General features: G+C 53.9%; 4 protein-coding genes and 2 pseudogenes across 4 annotated transcripts, besides 11 other annotated features; all 6 read right to left on the reverse strand.

Moving 5' to 3' along the window:
* Tc00.1047053506799.150 lies at positions 1-1,498 on the reverse strand (annotated as a pseudogene; the record flags this gene model as incomplete).
* Positions 1-7,529: a sequence feature (areas not merged during assembly with more than two copies in the genome that could not be assigned to a particular haplotype).
* Positions 1,192-1,219: a microsatellite.
* Positions 1,260-1,279: a microsatellite.
* On the reverse strand, positions 2,514-3,590 carry Tc00.1047053506799.130 (mucin-associated surface protein (MASP), putative; the record flags this gene model as incomplete). The annotated part of the gene is made up of 1 exon (XM_808473.1): positions 2,514-3,590. One exon carries the CDS (start codon positions 3,588-3,590, stop codon positions 2,514-2,516), a length of 1,077 nt encoding a protein of 358 aa, XP_813566.1.
* Positions 3,053-3,228: a microsatellite.
* Positions 3,904-3,924: a sequence feature (AT_rich).
* Tc00.1047053506799.120 (uncharacterized protein) lies at positions 4,618-5,205 on the reverse strand (the record flags this gene model as incomplete). The annotated part of the gene is made up of 1 exon (XM_808472.1): positions 4,618-5,205. The coding sequence occupies one exon, from the start codon at positions 5,203-5,205 to the stop codon at positions 4,618-4,620; it is 588 nt and encodes a 195-aa protein (XP_813565.1).
* Positions 7,495-8,184, reverse strand: Tc00.1047053506799.110 (uncharacterized protein; the record flags this gene model as incomplete). Its single annotated transcript, XM_808471.1, has 1 exon — positions 7,495-8,184. The coding sequence occupies one exon, from the start codon at positions 8,182-8,184 to the stop codon at positions 7,495-7,497; it is 690 nt and encodes a 229-aa protein (XP_813564.1).
* Positions 7,530-8,193: a sequence feature (heterozygous, Esmeraldo-like haplotype).
* Positions 8,194-8,413: a sequence feature (areas merged during assembly that could not be assigned to a particular haplotype. This can correspond to areas where the two haplotypes were merged or to regions with more than two copies in the genome that were merged during assembly.).
* Positions 8,414-16,371: part of a sequence feature (areas not merged during assembly with more than two copies in the genome that could not be assigned to a particular haplotype) that runs on past the window's edge.
* Positions 8,691-8,722: a microsatellite.
* Tc00.1047053506799.100 (mucin-like glycoprotein, putative) lies at positions 10,757-12,007 on the reverse strand (the record flags this gene model as incomplete). Its single annotated transcript, XM_808470.1, has 1 exon — positions 10,757-12,007. One exon carries the CDS (start codon positions 12,005-12,007, stop codon positions 10,757-10,759), a length of 1,251 nt encoding a protein of 416 aa, XP_813563.1.
* Positions 13,507-13,582: a sequence feature (T-rich).
* Positions 13,691-15,979, reverse strand: Tc00.1047053506799.90 (annotated as a pseudogene).
* Positions 15,798-15,823: a microsatellite.

The raw sequence follows: 16,371 nt of genomic DNA on the forward strand, positions 1-16,371 counted from the left end.
GTTTGCGGTGCACGTCCCGAAGTAACGGCGGTCAGAGGTGCAGCGAAGTGTCTCATCGTCATTAGCATCGCAGAAGATGTGAGGATAAGTGCTGGCGAGTCTTTGGGTTTCACTGCACTTCTTCTCCAGGAAGTTGCAGCCACTGCGGTGGCCCCAGCTCATCGGCTCCGCCATCCTCCAATTCACGCGGTAGTACCCCATATCCGCGAGCACCGCCATCGTCAGATCCGTGTATTAGCCGGCACCGACTGTGGGAGCCATCAGCTCGTCCCGCGCGTGGCGTTCCTTCCAGTGAGGGATCCTTCTTGCCGATGCGCCATCTTCGTCCTCCAGCTCCATTCCCTCGAGAGAGTTACAACCAAAGTGGGCTCGCGTCTTCGCCTTAACGTGATTCCCCGCCACCGCCTTACGCCGCATCCCACGCACAATGTATTCAGAGTTCAATATGCTCTTTTCTTCCATTTTCTCTTGGCTAAACCCAAGAGCATGTGCAAGCTCGTGTGCAGCAACGCGAACGCTCCACGCCGTGTCAGTCATGTACTTTGGATCAAAGTTCATGGCGCCAATAGAGGGACGAGAATCACCCCATGTGATACATGTGGCCGCCCACACAGCCCTGCTTTTAGCACTTGATGGCCTAGCAGCGGCGTAGATGATAAACTCAGCGTCAGTCACACCACCAGACATGTGTTCAGTAGAAATCGTAAATTGTTCGCAAGGGCTTACCATATTCCTCGGAAACTCTATTTTATCAGCAGTGGGTTTCACAATTAGCCGCTCAGCGTGCAGTTTGACAGCACCGGGGATAATCTTTTGAGTGTACAGTTGTTTCTTTTCCTGCAAAAACATATGCCCTGCTTCACAGCTTACCTTTCCCCCAAGACAGTTTCGCATGTTTCCCCAGCCTTTTCGCAGAACATCTTCTTCCATGCTTTAGTGCTCTCCAGATCCCCCGTGAACACCTTGATGCGGATCGGCCTCCAGTCACTGTCGTCATCCTGTGTGGCGACGGTGTACGTCTGCATCGCGCCCTGTGCCTTGCGCGGCACCTCACGCACCACCGCAGTCGGCAGCGGGCCGCTCCTTCTCATCATCACGTCAAACCCACAGCGGTATTGTGTGGCGGGAGCAGCAGCGGCAATACACCGACTGGCGCTGTACACCAGCAGCAACACCACCAATGGGAGAAGCGGCGTGGCGTGGCGTGGCGTGGCTGGCGCATGGCCTGAGGAAATTGCATTTCTTTGCTTCGTGTGAGAAGCAGCAGCAGCAGCAGCAGTGCAGCCTGGCTGTGGGAGGAGAGAGGCAAAGAAAAAAGAGGGAGGAGAATAAGAAAGCAGTTTAGTGCCCGTGATGCGTCAGGATGCGGCACAAGCAGCGGAGCAACAGGAGACCACAGAGGCAGCCACACGCACCGCGTGCGCACCGACTCCATCAAAGGGAAAACCGTCAATCCACCGTCGAGGGAACGTCCATCACCGTCGCACGCATTCCTCATCGGCCGCAACGCTCCCTACACGCGGAGTGTTTGGTCTGCTCTCATCGTGGTGTCGCAGTATTTGTCTGACCGGCCACGCAACAGCCACCACTTGCACAGCGCTCTCCCTTTCTATCCCAACAGCTCATAGGGGTGACGCCACCGCACGGCAACCTCATTACGATGGGCAGCCCTGAAGCGGGAATGGAAAGACTCATGCGTGCAAATATGTTTTTACTGTTTCTCTCGGGATGCTCAAAAACAAGCGTGACGGCGTTGCAATTATCATGACCGTTTCTTCCGCACCGCCACTGTCCAAAAGGTTACTGTGAGCCCACGGCGTGGAAGTCACCGTGTCCGCCGCTGATCTCTCCACCGGCCGTTTCAACACTGTGGATGTGAGCGTGGCCAAAGGCAACCACAACCGCCGACACACAGGGGCCCATAGTGTCCGCCGTGAACATCCGCAGCGTGCGTGCGTGTCTGCGCATGTGCTTGTGTGTTCGTCAGCGCCTATACTTACGAAGCAGCTGTGTGGCATAAGAGAATCATAAGAAAACAACAGCAAAAAGAAGCGGATAGCACACACACAAATCACTCATATCATCACACACAAACACACACACGCAGCCCGCGGAATGGGTGCACTCAACCACAAAACAATGAAAAACAAAACAAAAAGCCGAAGCGTGGGACGACCAGCGCACACACTCTCCCATTGCTCCCGTAAAGCAAAACACACACACAGGGAGAGAGAGAGAGAGAGAGGTCGCCCACTCAATGCAATAAAAACAAAAACAGAAACAGTTACGGTGCTCCGCCCATGCAGCCAGGCAGAACGGCAGCGGTGCGTGTGGTACAAAAGAGAGCACCAACGGGCCTGCATGGGTGTGCATGCAATATATACAATGGGCACATTATGTGTGTGCCTCGTGGGGTGAGGTGAGGGCGAGAGTCCATGCAAGGGGACACACACAGAGAGTGAGTAAAAGACGAGTGTGTGTGCGGGCGGTGCATGGCGCTCTCTCACTCACTCTCACGCGGCCACCACCACAGCAGCAGCCGCACAAGCAACAAGAAGCAAAAGAGGGGAGGTGGTGTGGGAGACCGCGGTGGTGCTGCCGCTGTCGCCATCTTTCGTCACATTTTCTCCTTGGCGTTTTTCTGCTTCCGCGGCAGCCGGAGATGGAGCATTCTTGGGAGTGTCCGTTCCAGTGAATACTTCCCCCCGAAGTGGAGAATGACTGCCATCGGAAGATGACTCAGTTGCTTCTTCTTGACTGCCGGCCGATGTACTCTGTGCGGCAACCGCTGTGGATGCATCGGTGCTCGTAGTGTCATTCTCATCTACTGGCGGTTTTGTTTCTTGTTGGGTTTCCGTATTCTGCAATTCCGTACTTGATGCTTCCGTTGAGTCCTCCTCATTGTCTTTTGATTTCGTATTTTGTGTCGCTGGTAATTCTGCTGTGTTGGATTTTTCCAAATCCTGATTTTCCACTTTTGACTTTTCCAACTTTTCTTGACTTCCGCAATCCGACGCCTCCTCTCCGCAACCCGTTTTACTATTTTCTGAATCAGCAGGAAGAGAAGGAACAACAGAAGAAACCGCGGAACCGGAAGAACCAGTAACACCGGCAGGACCACCACCACCACCACCAGGAGCAGCAGCAGCAGGATCAGTAACACCAGTAGGACCACCACCAGCAGCAGCAGCAGGACCAGCAGGACCAGTAGCAGCAGGAACACCAGCACCTGGAACAGCACCTGTCGGAGAAGCAGCAGGGCCCGGAGAACCTCCGCTTCCAACTCCAGAACCAGATTCTGGAGCAGTGTCTGAGGATAATTTAATGTCATCCTGAGAAACGTCCGTCAATTGCTGAACTTCGGCTTGTATGGCAGGGATAGGCAGTGCTGACCGCAAAGGCGGCATCGGCATGTATTTATTACATCCGTTCGGCACATACGATGTATTCATACCCAACACTCCCGACGCCATGCAGCCACCCAGTGCCTTGTTGTCGAGGTCCCTCGCATAAACACCGCCGGCACCGCACCACAGCACGCAGAGGGCACACACCAGCAGCACACGGCCAGTCATCATCATCGCCATCATCACTCCTGTCAATTGCGTGCAGCCTTCAGCACAAACTAACTCCCCGCCACCGCACAGTAACAAATGATAGCAGCAGCAACAAACACACAATGAGGCAGTTGGAATTGGTACGACTGCAGAACTCGCACACCGCCGCGCAAACAGAAAGCTAAAAAAAGCAGGAAAAAACACAAAAAACAATTTGAGTGTCCGGCAGGGCTCCCGGAAACAATGAAGAAAATTCATTCAGCAGAATTTTTATTTCATGCGCTAAGCAGCGCAATAAAACGGCCTTGTGCTTCTGTACATACATATTGCCTGCACAAAGAAAACGAAATTAAAATAAAAATAAAAACTGATTGTACTGCTTCACGAGCCCACACAACATCCCTCACATTTCATGCGGCATCCGGCCTCTTCCTCCAATCCCCGTTCCTGCAGTCCGTGGGACGCACGGCAGCGGAGCCGGCACCGCGTGTGGGCAACAACAAAAAAGAAACACACAAGAGAGGGAAACACTTCGCCCATTCCAGTGCACATCAACCGAACATTAAATAATGAGGAGAAAAAAAGGGTACTTATCACTCCAGAGGAAAAAGCATCAAAAAGAACATTACAAAGAAGAAAAAAGGGAAAAACAGTAACAAAAAAGAAAAAAGGTTTAAAAAGCGATCTGCAAATCATTAAAAAAGAACAGAAAAAACAGTGACATGAAAACCGCAAAGTATGCGGCAAATATCCCCCGTGGGGAGTCACAATTCCACCCTCTTTCGCTCGAAGGACTACCACAACCCCACACAGTTCCAGCAGCAGCAGCAGCAACGCCCGAGACACGCACACACGCGCAGTGCGGTCGCCAGTTGAATCGCGTGGTATCAAATTCACGTCGTCAAACAGGGCGAGGCGGCCGTCTGGACTCACGCCGCTCCAGATCGCGCAGGGTCACATTTCTTGATGCCGTTTTGGTGTTCCGGGGACGTTGTGACCATTCATTCCTCCCGCAATTTTCCCAGGAACGTGCTCGCCGCTGCCGTCAACGGCTTCACTCTTACGGGCATCCCTCGAGCCCACTGACATCCTCAACGCGGTGGCGGGGTGCAGTCTTCGTCACGAATGCATTCGGATCCATTTCCATGTTCCGACTCATGGCAATGCTAGGCTTCCTCTTGGGTGGTGTTGGAGCCACGTTTTCTTTCGGATCGGTTGCAATGCGAGGCTTTTTCCTAGACGTGTTGGTCTCCGTGTTGGATGCGGGACTCGGATCGACGGTGTTGGGTGCGTAAGCCGCGGCAGACTGTCGCCAATCCTCGTTTTGACGTGACGGCTCGGCACTGACTTGCGGCGCAGTTGTCCCAGCGGATTTTCTCTCATCCTTCCCTTCACGGGGTGGTGGGTGACAGATGCCCGTCTGGTCAGCATCGCTGCTCCGTGCAAGCACAGGAATAGTTCCGTCGGAAGAAAATTGACGCCACCACAATTCATAAAGGCCGGCGTATTTATGTGACGTCACATTCATCGTGAAGGCAACGGTGGCCCCTTCCCCTTTCGTTGCACAGCTGGCAGCACAGTTGCTACATGTGTACACCGCATTGGCCACATGAAACACAGCACCCAGCTCACCATTTCTACTATGCATGCGCACATCAAAGCCACTGAAAGTACAATTCTCATGCTGAGCCTCAGCACCGGCAGCAGAAGACTTCGTCCACGCCCACACACACCCCCACGCACGCGATAGCTCAGGCTGCCGTCACTCGGAGGACACGACACATCCACTGCCACAACCACCGCATCCGCATCACCAGATACATGTCCAGGACTCCCAGCAGCCGTCACGCACACGGACGAGAAGCAGCAGCAGCACAAGAGCGCAATGACCAACACGGCGCCGCACCGTCACCCGTAGTGGAGTCGCTGGAGTCAGTCAGCTGATCTGTGGGACAGAAGAAAAAGAACGGAACAAGAGGGAGAGAAACAGAGCACGGCGGATACAGCGAGAGAGAGAGCAGACAAAATGAAGAGAGGGCAGCAGGCCAAGTAGCACAGTTCACACACCACGAGACGGCACCCACCACCATCTCCCCCCGCTCATTTCCACAACCCCAAGGAAGTGGCCGAAAGCCCCACGGCCACCACACAACACACACGGCGCAAGCAAACCCTCAGCCATTAATGGCGCGGCGACATGAATTTACACTGCCATCCAGTCCTCACTGGAACACGGAGCCCAATTCAACGCAGCCACAGGAAAAAAAACTCGGGCTGCGCACTCCCTCCCTCCTCCCTTCTCCACATGGCCACGGGAGAAGACAACAGCCGCCACACGCAGCTGCCAGCATGCACCACAAAAGAAGCATTCAAACCCACTGCAATGTGCATCTTGTGTGCGTGTGTGGTTGTGTGTGCCCGCAGAAGCACAAAGCAAAATATTAAAAAAGAGGGAGCGGAGTATGCGGAGAGACGCAAAAAAATTTACAGCGGAGGTGCATGGCGGAAACAACTACAAGAAGACCGCTCAAACTCATGACTGCACTGCAGCCCAAGCAGTGGCAACCCAGACAAAATTTATTTAAAACAAATTAAACGCTCCCCCTTCATCCCATACAAACTCCACCGCACAAAATAATTATATTAGAAAAGAAATCGTCCATCACTGTTCCACACAAATTTAAAAGTAAGAAAATTCGCCTGGCTGCCGTGTGGCCCCACCAAACTGTCTGCATATATTTTGCTCACAAAAGAAAATTAAAAAGATATTTACATGTCTTTCGGGTGTCTGACCCTCTGTGTGCCCGCACATCGTTTACATTTCATGGCGTCATCTGCGCGTTGCTGCTCCCCTCAGCCCTTTCATCGGCGCGTGAGGGCGGCCCGCAGCGCACAGTCACTCTTCTTGTGTGTGGGGGGCGAGAGAAGCAAGAAAAAACATGACGGCAGTCGCGTCACTCCATCGGGAGAGTGAGCGCAGCAAAAGAAAAAAAAACATCGGGGGGAAAGAAATGCTCGCAAGACAGGCCCCGAAAGAAATGCCGGCGCGCAAAATAAACACGCAAAGCACGAAAGAATTCATTTAAAGAGCGGCAGGGCGTGGCTGTGTGTGTGTGTGTGGCGCTGCGGGTGTCTGCCCGCCCTGGCCGCAAAGAAAACAAAACAGGAGGGAAAGAAATGTGTGCTCCGCCCCACCGGCCCTTGTCGCACGCCCACACGTCGCGGCCCCTCCTCATGCGTGCAGCAGGCGAGGCGCACAGGGCCGTCGTCATGAGCGTGTCGGTGGGTGTGCGAGTGGAGCGGTTGGGCGGGAAACACACGGCACCCCTCACAGGAAGAGCGCAGCAGGAAACAATTACAAAGTAGGAAAGAAAAAACCGTCCATAGTGGCTGCCCTAAAGCAACAAGCAAAAGAAGGGAAATGATTTGCAAGAAAAAAGCAATACAATATAAAGAAAAAGCAACGAAAAATTTAAAAAGAAAACAAAAGAAAGTTGAGAGTCCAGAAGAACTCCCGGGAGGCGAAAAAAAAGAAAAGAAACATCTCTCAGCAAAAGTTTTCATTTCACGTGTCCCCAAAACACAGGGGAATGGGTGTGGGCGTACATTGCCCGCACAAAAATAAGTGATGAAGCATGAGAAAAGATCGCATTCCTCCACCAGCCCACACAACAACCCTCACATCCCATGCGGCATCCGGCCCGCTCCTCCACTCCTCGTTTGTGCAGTCCGTGGGACGCACAGCAGCGAGGCCGGCACCGCGTGTGGGTGGCAGAAGCAAACAAAAGAAGGAACTCGTCATCCACGACGGTGTACAGCAACCAGATAGTGGAAAAAAGACATAGCAAAAACATTTCCTAAATTGAGGTGGAGGATTTGCCCACAGGGCGTCAGGCAGAATAGACACACACATACAGGGGACGAGTCGCACCTTTCATCATTCGTGTGTGGCTGCTCCGCACCGCTGCCCAGCGGCACATGCAAGGGCGGTCAGCAGCAGCAGCAGTGGTGTGTGCACCCACGCAGTGGCGATGGCGCTGCTGTCCGACGTGCCGGGACCCTGCGCTCCAGTGGTGGCACTGTTGTTGGGCTCCTTCGTATATGTCGGTTTGCCGGACTGTGAGGCAGCACCGGCCGTGGCTGCACCGGAGGCCCCACCATTGCCGCTGGCGGGAGTGGCTGAGGGTGTTTGCGTCGTCCCGGATGCATCCGTTCTGCCAACCCCTTCGCCTGTTGGCAGCTGCGAAGTGTTACCGGCTTGTGGGTCCGCTGGGGATATCCCCTGTTCAATAGTCTGTTCCGATGATGAGGTCCCACTCGCAGCTGAACTCGAACTGCCTGCAGCCTGCCCCGCTGCGGGTGTCTCCACTGCTGTCACTTGTGCTGCCGGCGTTACTGCAGCGGCCTCTGGGGATCCACCGTTAGCCTTCTCAGGTGTCCTTTCAGCAGGAGTTTTTAACGAACAAACGCCTGAGGTGCTAACCGCAGCAGGATTAGAAGACTTATTATATTCCAGCCACTTCTTGTACACACCACTTTCGTTATTCGTCGGAAATTCCATCGTAAACGCGGTTTTATCCGAATTAGATGAAGTGCAGGATTCATTACATTTTGCAGCCGAGTACATCTGTTCGGCGAAGAGGCAGAGTGACTCATCGACAAGGCTGGGTTCCCCACGTGCCGAATCCAAAATAATAACAACAACACTGTCAGAGTGTTCAGATTTACCCAGACTATATTCAGTGTTCCCCTGATCAACAGTGTAGCCTCCACCACTCTCCTGATCAACATTGTAGTCATGAGCACCCTGCGAGCTTGAACACGTATTCCAAGTTGTCTGGCCGGGAAAGCGCCATTGCAACGGTTTGTTACTTTCCGCACACAAGACCTCCACCGACACGTTCACGGCAGAGGTACCGGAATACAAATCAGTTGATTTGTACAGCAGTCCCCGTCGCAGCCGCAGCCGCCACGCACACAGGAGCGCAGCAGCACAACAGCGCGAGGGACAACAGGGCGCACACCTCACGGCGCAGCGCAGTCGCCTTCATCACAGCAGTCATCATCCTTCCTAGTGTTGCTGGGGTCAGTCCGCTGATCTGCACACCGAGTGGGGAACTGAAAGACAGAACAAGAGAGAGAGAGAGAGAGAGAGAGAGAGGGAGGCGCAGCATGGACACACGCACAAAGAGAGCACACAGCATGGCAAGAGGCAGCCACAGCCCACACAGTCCACAGACTGCGAGACCGCACACACACAACACACACACCGCCAGCAGTCACCCACCATGGACAAGAAGGAGAGATCCACAACCTCATCCTCCTCCATCCCATTCTCAGAGCCAACGGATATGGCCACGTCCCCGCAGCCAGCACAAGGCGCCCACACCCAAACCACCAGCCACACGTGGAAGCGGATCCCCAACCATCCACGACGCGGCGACATGAATTTACACTGCCAACCCGCCCTCAACGGGATGCCGCGCCTCACTCCATGCGGTCACACGCGGTGCACCACACCCGCGGAAAAGGAGACTCGGGCTGCGCACTCCCTCCCTCCTCCCTGCTCCACATGGCCACGGAAGAGGACAACGGCCGCCACACGCAGCTGCCAGCATGCACCACAAAAGAAGCATTCAAACCCACTGCAATGTGCATCTTGTGTGCGTGTGTGTGCCCGCAGAAGCACAAAGCAAAATATTAGAAAAAAGGGAGCGGAGTATGCGGAGAGACGCACCAAAATGTACAGCGGAGTTGCATGGCGGAAACAACAACAAGAAGACCGCTCAAACTCATGACTGCACTGCAGCCCAAGCAGTGGCAACCCAGACAAAATTTATTTAAAACAAATCAAACGCTCCCCCTTCATCCCATACAAACTCCACCGCACAAAATAATTATATTAGAAAAGAAACCGTCCATCACTGTTCCACACAAATTTAAAAGTAAGAAAATTCGCCTGGCTGCCGTGTGGCCCCACCAAACTGTCTGCATATATTTTGCCCACAAAAGAAAATTGAAAAGATATTTGCATGTCTTTCGGGTGTCTGACCCTCTGTGTGTCCGCACATCGTTTACATTTCATGGCGTCATCTGCGCGTTGCTGCTCCCCTCAGCCCTTTCATCGGCGCGTGAGGGCGGCCCGCAGCGCACAGTCACTCTTCTTGTGTGTGTGGGGGGCGAGAGAAGCAAGAAAAAACATGACGGCAGTCGCGTCTCTCCATCGGGAGAGTGAGCGCAGCAAAAGAAAAAAAAACATCGGGGAGAAAGAAATGCTCGCAAGACAGGCCACGAAGGAAATGCCGGCGCGCAAAATAAACACGCAAAGCACGAAAGGATCCTTTGAAGAGCGGCAGGGTGTGGCTGTGTGTGTGTGTGTGTGGCGCTGCGGGTGTCTGCCCGCCCTGGCCGCAAAGAAAACAAAACAGGAGGGAAAGAAATGTGTGCTCCGCCCCACCGGCCCTCGTCGCACGCCCACACGTCGCGGCCCCTCCTCATGCGTGCAGCAGGCGAGGCGCACAGGGCCGTCGTCATGAGCGTGTCGGTGGGTGTGCGAGTGGAGCGGTTGGGCGGGAAACACACGGCACCCCTCACAGGAAGAGCGCAGCAGGAAACAATTACAAAGTAGGAAAGAAAAAACCGTCCATAGTGGTTGCCCTAAAGCAACAAGCAAAAGAAGGGAAATGATTTGCAAGAAAAAAGCAATACAATATAAAGAAAAAGCAACGAGAAATTTAAAAAGAAAACAAAAGAAAGTTGAGAGTCCAGAAGAACTCCCGGGAGGCGAAAAAAAAGAAAAGAAACATCTCTCAGCAAAAGTTTTCATTTCACGTGTCCCCAAAACACAGGGGAATGGGTGTGGGCGTACATTGCCCGCACAAAAATAAGTGATGAAGCATGAGAAAAGATCGCATTCCTCCACCAGCCCACACAACAACCCTCACATCCCATGCGGCATCCGGCCCGCTCCTCCACTCCTCGTTTGTGCAGTCCGTGGGACGCACAGCAGCGAGGCCGGCACCGCGTGTGGGTGGCAGAAGCAAACAAAAGAAGGAACTCGTCATCCACGACGGTGTACAGCAACCAGACAGTGGAAAAAAGACATAGCAAAAACATTTCCTAAATTGAGGTGGAGGATTTGCCCACAGGGCGTCAGGCAGAATAGACACACACATACAGGGGACGAGTCGCACCTTTCATCATTCGTGTGTGGCTGCTCCGCACCGCTGCCCAGCGGCACATGCAAGGGCGGTCAGCAGCAGCAGCAGTGGTGTGTGCACCCACGCAGTGGCGATGGCGCTGCTGTCCGACGTGCCGGGACCCTGCGCTCCAGTGGTGGCACTGTTGTTGGGCTCCTTCGTATATGTCGGTTTGCCGGACTGTGAGGCAGCACCGGCCGTGGCTGCACCGGAGGCCCCACCATTGCCGCTGGCGGGAGTGGCTGAGGGTGTTTGCGTCGTCCCGGATGCATCCGTTCTGCCAACCCCTTCGCCTGTTGGCAGCTGCGAATTGTTACCGGCTTGTGGGTCCGCTGGGGATATCCCCTGTTCAATAGTCTGTGCCGATGATGAGGTCCCACTCGCAGCTGAACTCGAACTGCCTGCAGCCTGCCCCGCTGCGGGTGTCTCCACTGCTGTCACTTGTGCTGCCGGCGTTACTGCAGCGGCCTCTGGAGATCCACCGTTAGCCTTCTCAGGTGTCCTTTCAGCAGGAGTTTTTAACGGACAGACGCCTGGGGTGCTAACCGCAGAGTCTTTCGGAGGATTAGTTCTTTTGTTTTTTTCCCACTCCTTGTACACACCACTTTCGTTATTCGTCGGAAATTCCATCGTAAACGCGATTGTTTCCACACCGACGGACTTGCAGGATTCATTACATTTTGCAGCCGAGTAAATCTGTTCGGCCGAGAGGCACAGTAACTCACCGACACGGCCGGGATCCTCACTTATCGTATCAAAAATAATAAAATCAACACTGTCAGAGTGTTCAGATTTACCCAGACTATATTCAGTGTTCTGATCAACAGTGTAGCCTCCACCACTCTCCTTATCAACAGTGTAGTCATGAGCACCCTGTGGGAGCGCACACGTATTCCAAGTTGTCTGGCCAGGGAAGCGCCATTGCAACTTATTCTCACTGTCCGCACACGAGACCTCCACCGACACGTTCACGGCAGAGGTACCGGAATACAAATCAGTTGATTGTACAGCAGTCCCCGTCGCAGCCGCAGCCGCCACGCACACAGGAGCGCAGCAGCACAACAGCGCGAGGGACAACAGGGCGCACACCTCACGGCGCAGCGCAGTCGCCTTCATCACAGCAGTCATCATCCTTCCTAGTGTTGCTGGGGTCAGTCCGCTGATCTGCACACCGAGTGGGGAAGTGAAAGACAGAACAAGAGGGAGAGGGAGGCGCAGCATGGACACACGCACAAAGAGAGCACACAGCATGACAAGAGGCAGCCACAGCCCACACAGTCCACAGACTGCGAGACCGCACACACACAACACAAACACCGCCAGCAGTCACCCACCATGGACAAGAAGGAGAGATCCACAACCTCATCCTCCTCCATCCCATTCTCACAGCCAACGGATATGGCCACGTCCCCGCAGCCAGCACAAGGCGCCCACACCCAAACCACCAGCCACACGTGGAAGCGGATCCCCAACCATCCACGACGCGGCGACATGAATTTACACTGCCATCCCGCCCTCAACGGGATGCCGCGCCCCACTCCATGCGGTCACACGCGGTGCAACACACCCGCGGAAAAGGAGACTCGGGCTGCGCACTCCCTCCCTCCTCCCTGCTCCACATGGCCACGGAAGAGGACAACAGCCGCCACACGCAGCTGCCAGCATGCACCACAAAAGAAGCATTCAAACCCACTGCAATGTGCATCTTGTGTGCGTGTGTGCCTGCAGAAGCACAAAGCAAAATATTAGAAAAAAGGGAGCGGAGTATGCGGAGAGACGCACCAAAATGTACAGCGGAGGTGCATGGCGGAAACAACAACAAGAAGACCGCTCAAACTCATGACTGCACTGCAGCCCAAGCAGTGGCAACCCAGAGAAAATTTATTTAAAACAAATCAAACGCTCCCCCTTCATCCCATACAAACTCCACCGCACAAAATAATTATATTAGAAAAGAAACCGTCCATCACTGTTCCACACAAATTTAAAAGTAAGAAAATTCGCCTGGCTGCCGTGTGGCCCCACCAAACTGTCTGCATATATTTTGCCCACAAAAGAAAATTAAAAAGATATTTACATGTCTTTCGGGTGTCTGACCCTCTGTGTGTCCGCACATCGTTTACATTTCATGGCGTCATCTGCGCGTTGCTGCTCCCCTCAGCCCTTTCATCGGCGCGTGAGGGCGGCCCGCAGCGCACAGTCACTCTTCTTGTGTGTGTGGGGGGCGAGAGAAGCATGAAAAAACATGACGGCAGTCGCGTCTCTCCATCGGGAGAGTGAGCGCAGCAAAAGAAAAAAAAACATCGGGGAGAAAGAAATGCTCGCAAGACAGGCCACGAAAGAAATGCCGGCGCGTAAAATAAACACGCAAAGCACGAAAGAATTCATTTAAAGAGCGGCAGGGCGTGGCTGTGTGTGTGTATGTGGCGCTGCGGGTGTCTGCCCGCCCTGGCCGCAAAGAAAACAAAACAGGAGGGAAAGAAATGTGTGCTCCGCCCCACCGGCCCTCGTCGCACGCCCACACGTCGCGGCCCCTCCTCATGCGTGCAGCAGGCGAGGCGCACAGGGCCGTCGTCATGAGCGTGTCGGTGGGTGTGCGAGTGGAGCAGTTGGGCGGGAAACACACGGCACCCCTCACGGGAAGAGCGCAGCAGGAAACAATTACAAAGGGGAAGAGTAGAAAATAAAAAAGCGTCCATAGTGATTGCCCCCAAAATCAAAAAAAAGAAGGAATAGGGGGAGTGAGAGATAAAAGAAAATGAAATAAAAGAAGAACGAAACAAGAAAAAAAAGAAGCAAAAAAAAAAAAAAAAAAAAAAAAAAGAATTAAAATACGCGCAAAAAACAAGAAAAAAATTGGCAGGAATTTTTTCCCGGGGAACTAATTCTGTGCAGGGGAGGCCGCAATTGTCCCACGCGGCAGCCAGTCACTCCTCACAGAGCGGCAAACCCCCACAGTCCCAACAGAAGAAAAAGCAACGGCACCGCCCTGCTCCCACGCATGGTGCCGGCATCACCTGTTGTTTCTCCAACGGCAGGGATGTTCGAAGCCGTCGCCCACCCCACACTTCCCTGCAATGAATTCGCCGGCACTTGCTGTGTAGTGGCAGATGCCTCCACCGCTGTCATTTGTTCTGCTTCACTTTCTTGTTGAGGCTGCTTCGATGCCGCTTGCACCACTGGAGCTTCAGAATTTTTACCTGGAGGAGACGCTTCTGCAGTGGACGCTTCTTCACTGGGTCCCTCTTCAGACGAGTGCTCCGCAGCAGGCAAATCGGCAGGAGACGCCTTTGTACGAGCTTCCGCTCCGGGAGACAACGCCGGAGCAACCACAGCCGCTTCTCTTTCCTCTCCTCGCTCGTCCCGCTTATCATCATCCAATACGCTCGGAATGACAATACTGCTGCCGTTGCCGGCAATGGTACACACCTCGCCGTACTTCGGGCACTTGATCTTTCCATCTTGCTTAGAATCATTCAATGTCACTGAGACTTGAGTGTCCTCGGGGCAAGAATGAAAATCACTGCTGCCGAGGTACTTCACCTTCACTGTTCCCCCCTCACACGACACCTGCGCGCACACTCCCTTGACGCTTTTATTTTCACGGTTAACATTCGTCTCCAGTAATTCCGCGTCCAGGCACCACGAGCCACCGCCAGTCAGCGACCCAGGGAGAGAAGTCACAGTCACGTCCGAGCACGCATTGTGCCTTGTCCCAGACGATGTTTCGTTAAAGTACAAAGAAACAACAGGGCAAACGTCCTTATCCGCAGGATTCCCCTTGTTTTCAGCGATGTTTGCGGTGCACGTCCCGACGTGACGGCGGTCAGAGGTGCAGCGAAGTGTCTCATCGTCATTAGTATCGCAGAACATGTGAGGATAAGTGCTGGCGAGTCTTTGGGTTTCACTGCAATTCTTCTCCAGGAAGTTGCAGCCACTGCGGTGGCCCCAGCTCATCGGCTCCGCCATGCTCCAATTCACGCGGTAGTATCCCATATCCGCGAGCACCGCCATCGTCAGATCCGTGTATTAGCCGGCACCGACTGTGGGAGCCATCAGCTCGTCCCGCGCGTGGCGTTCCTTCCAGTGAGGGATCCTTCTTGCCGATGCACCATCTTCGTCCTCCAGCTCCATTCCCTCGAGAGAGTTACAACCAAAGTGGGCTCGCGTCTTCGCCTTAACGTGATTCCCCGCCACCACCTTACGCCGCATCCCACGCACAATGTATTCAGAGTTCAATATGCTCTTTTCTTCCATTTTCTCTTGGCTAAACCCAAGAGCATGTGCAAGCTCGTGTGCAGCAACGCGAACGCTCCACGCCGTGTCAGTCATGTACTTTGGATCAAAGTTCATGGCGCCAATAGAGGGACGAGAATCACCCCATGTGATACATGTGGCCACCCAAACAGCCCTGCTCTCAGCACTTGATGGCCTAGCAGCGGCGTAGATGATAAAGTCAGCATCAGACACACCGTCTCTTATGTGCTCACTAAAAGAATTAAAGTGGTTACACGGTTCATTCAGACCCCTCGGAAACTCTATTTTATCAGCAGTGGGTTTCACAATTAGCCGCTCAGCGTGCAGTTTGACAGCACCGGGGATAATCTTTTGAGTGTACAGTTGTTTCTTTTCCTGCGAAAATACATGCCCTGCTTCACAGCTTACCTTTCCCCCAAGACAGTTTCGCATGTTTCCCCAGCCTTTTCGCAGAACATCTTCTTCCATGCTTTAGTGCTCTCCAGATCCCCCGTGAACACCTTGATGCGGATCGGCCTCCAGTCACTGTCGTCATCCTGTGTGTCGACGGTGTACGTCTGCATCGCGCCCTGTGCCTTGCGCGGCACCTCACGCACCACCGCAGTCGGCAGCAAGCCGCTCCTCCTCATCATCGCGTCAAACCCACAGCGGTATTGTGTGGCAGGAGCAGCAGCGGCAATACACCGACTGGCGCTGTACACCAGCAGCAACACCACCAATGGGAGAAGCGGCGTGGCGTGGCTGGCGCATGGCCTGAGCAAATTGCATTTCTTTGCTTCGTGTGAGTAGCAGCAGCAGCAGCAGCAGCAGTGCAGCCTGGCTGTGGGAGGAGAGAAGCAAAGAAAAAAGAGGGAGGAGAATAAGAAAGCAGTTTAGTGCCAGTGATGCGTCAGGATGCGGCACAAGCAGCGGAGCAACAGGAGACCACAGAGGCAGCCACACGCACCGCGTGCGCACCGACTCCATCAAAGGGAAAAACCGTCAATCCGTCGTCGAGGGAACGTCCTTCACCGTCGCACGCATTCCTCATCGGCCGCAACGCTCCCTACACGCGGAGTGTTTGGTCTGCTCTCATCGTGGTGTCGCAGTATTTGTCTGACCGGCCACGCAACAGCCACCACTTGCACAGCGCTCTCCCTTTCTATCCCAACAGCTCATAGGGGTGACGCCACCGCACGGCAACCTCATTACGATGGGCAGCCCTGAAGCGGGAATGGAAAGACTCATGCGTGCAAATATGTTTTTACTGTTTCTCTCGGGATGCTCGAAAACAAGCGTGACGGCGTTGCAATTATCATGACCGTTTCTTCCGCACCGCCACTGTCCAAAAGGTTACTGTGAGCCCACGGCGTGGAAGT

Source organism: Trypanosoma cruzi, genomic scaffold (genome assembly GCF_000209065.1).
Source record: "Trypanosoma cruzi strain CL Brener 1047053517043 genomic scaffold, whole genome shotgun sequence".
Lineage (NCBI taxonomy): Eukaryota > Euglenozoa > Kinetoplastea > Trypanosomatida > Trypanosomatidae > Trypanosoma > Trypanosoma cruzi.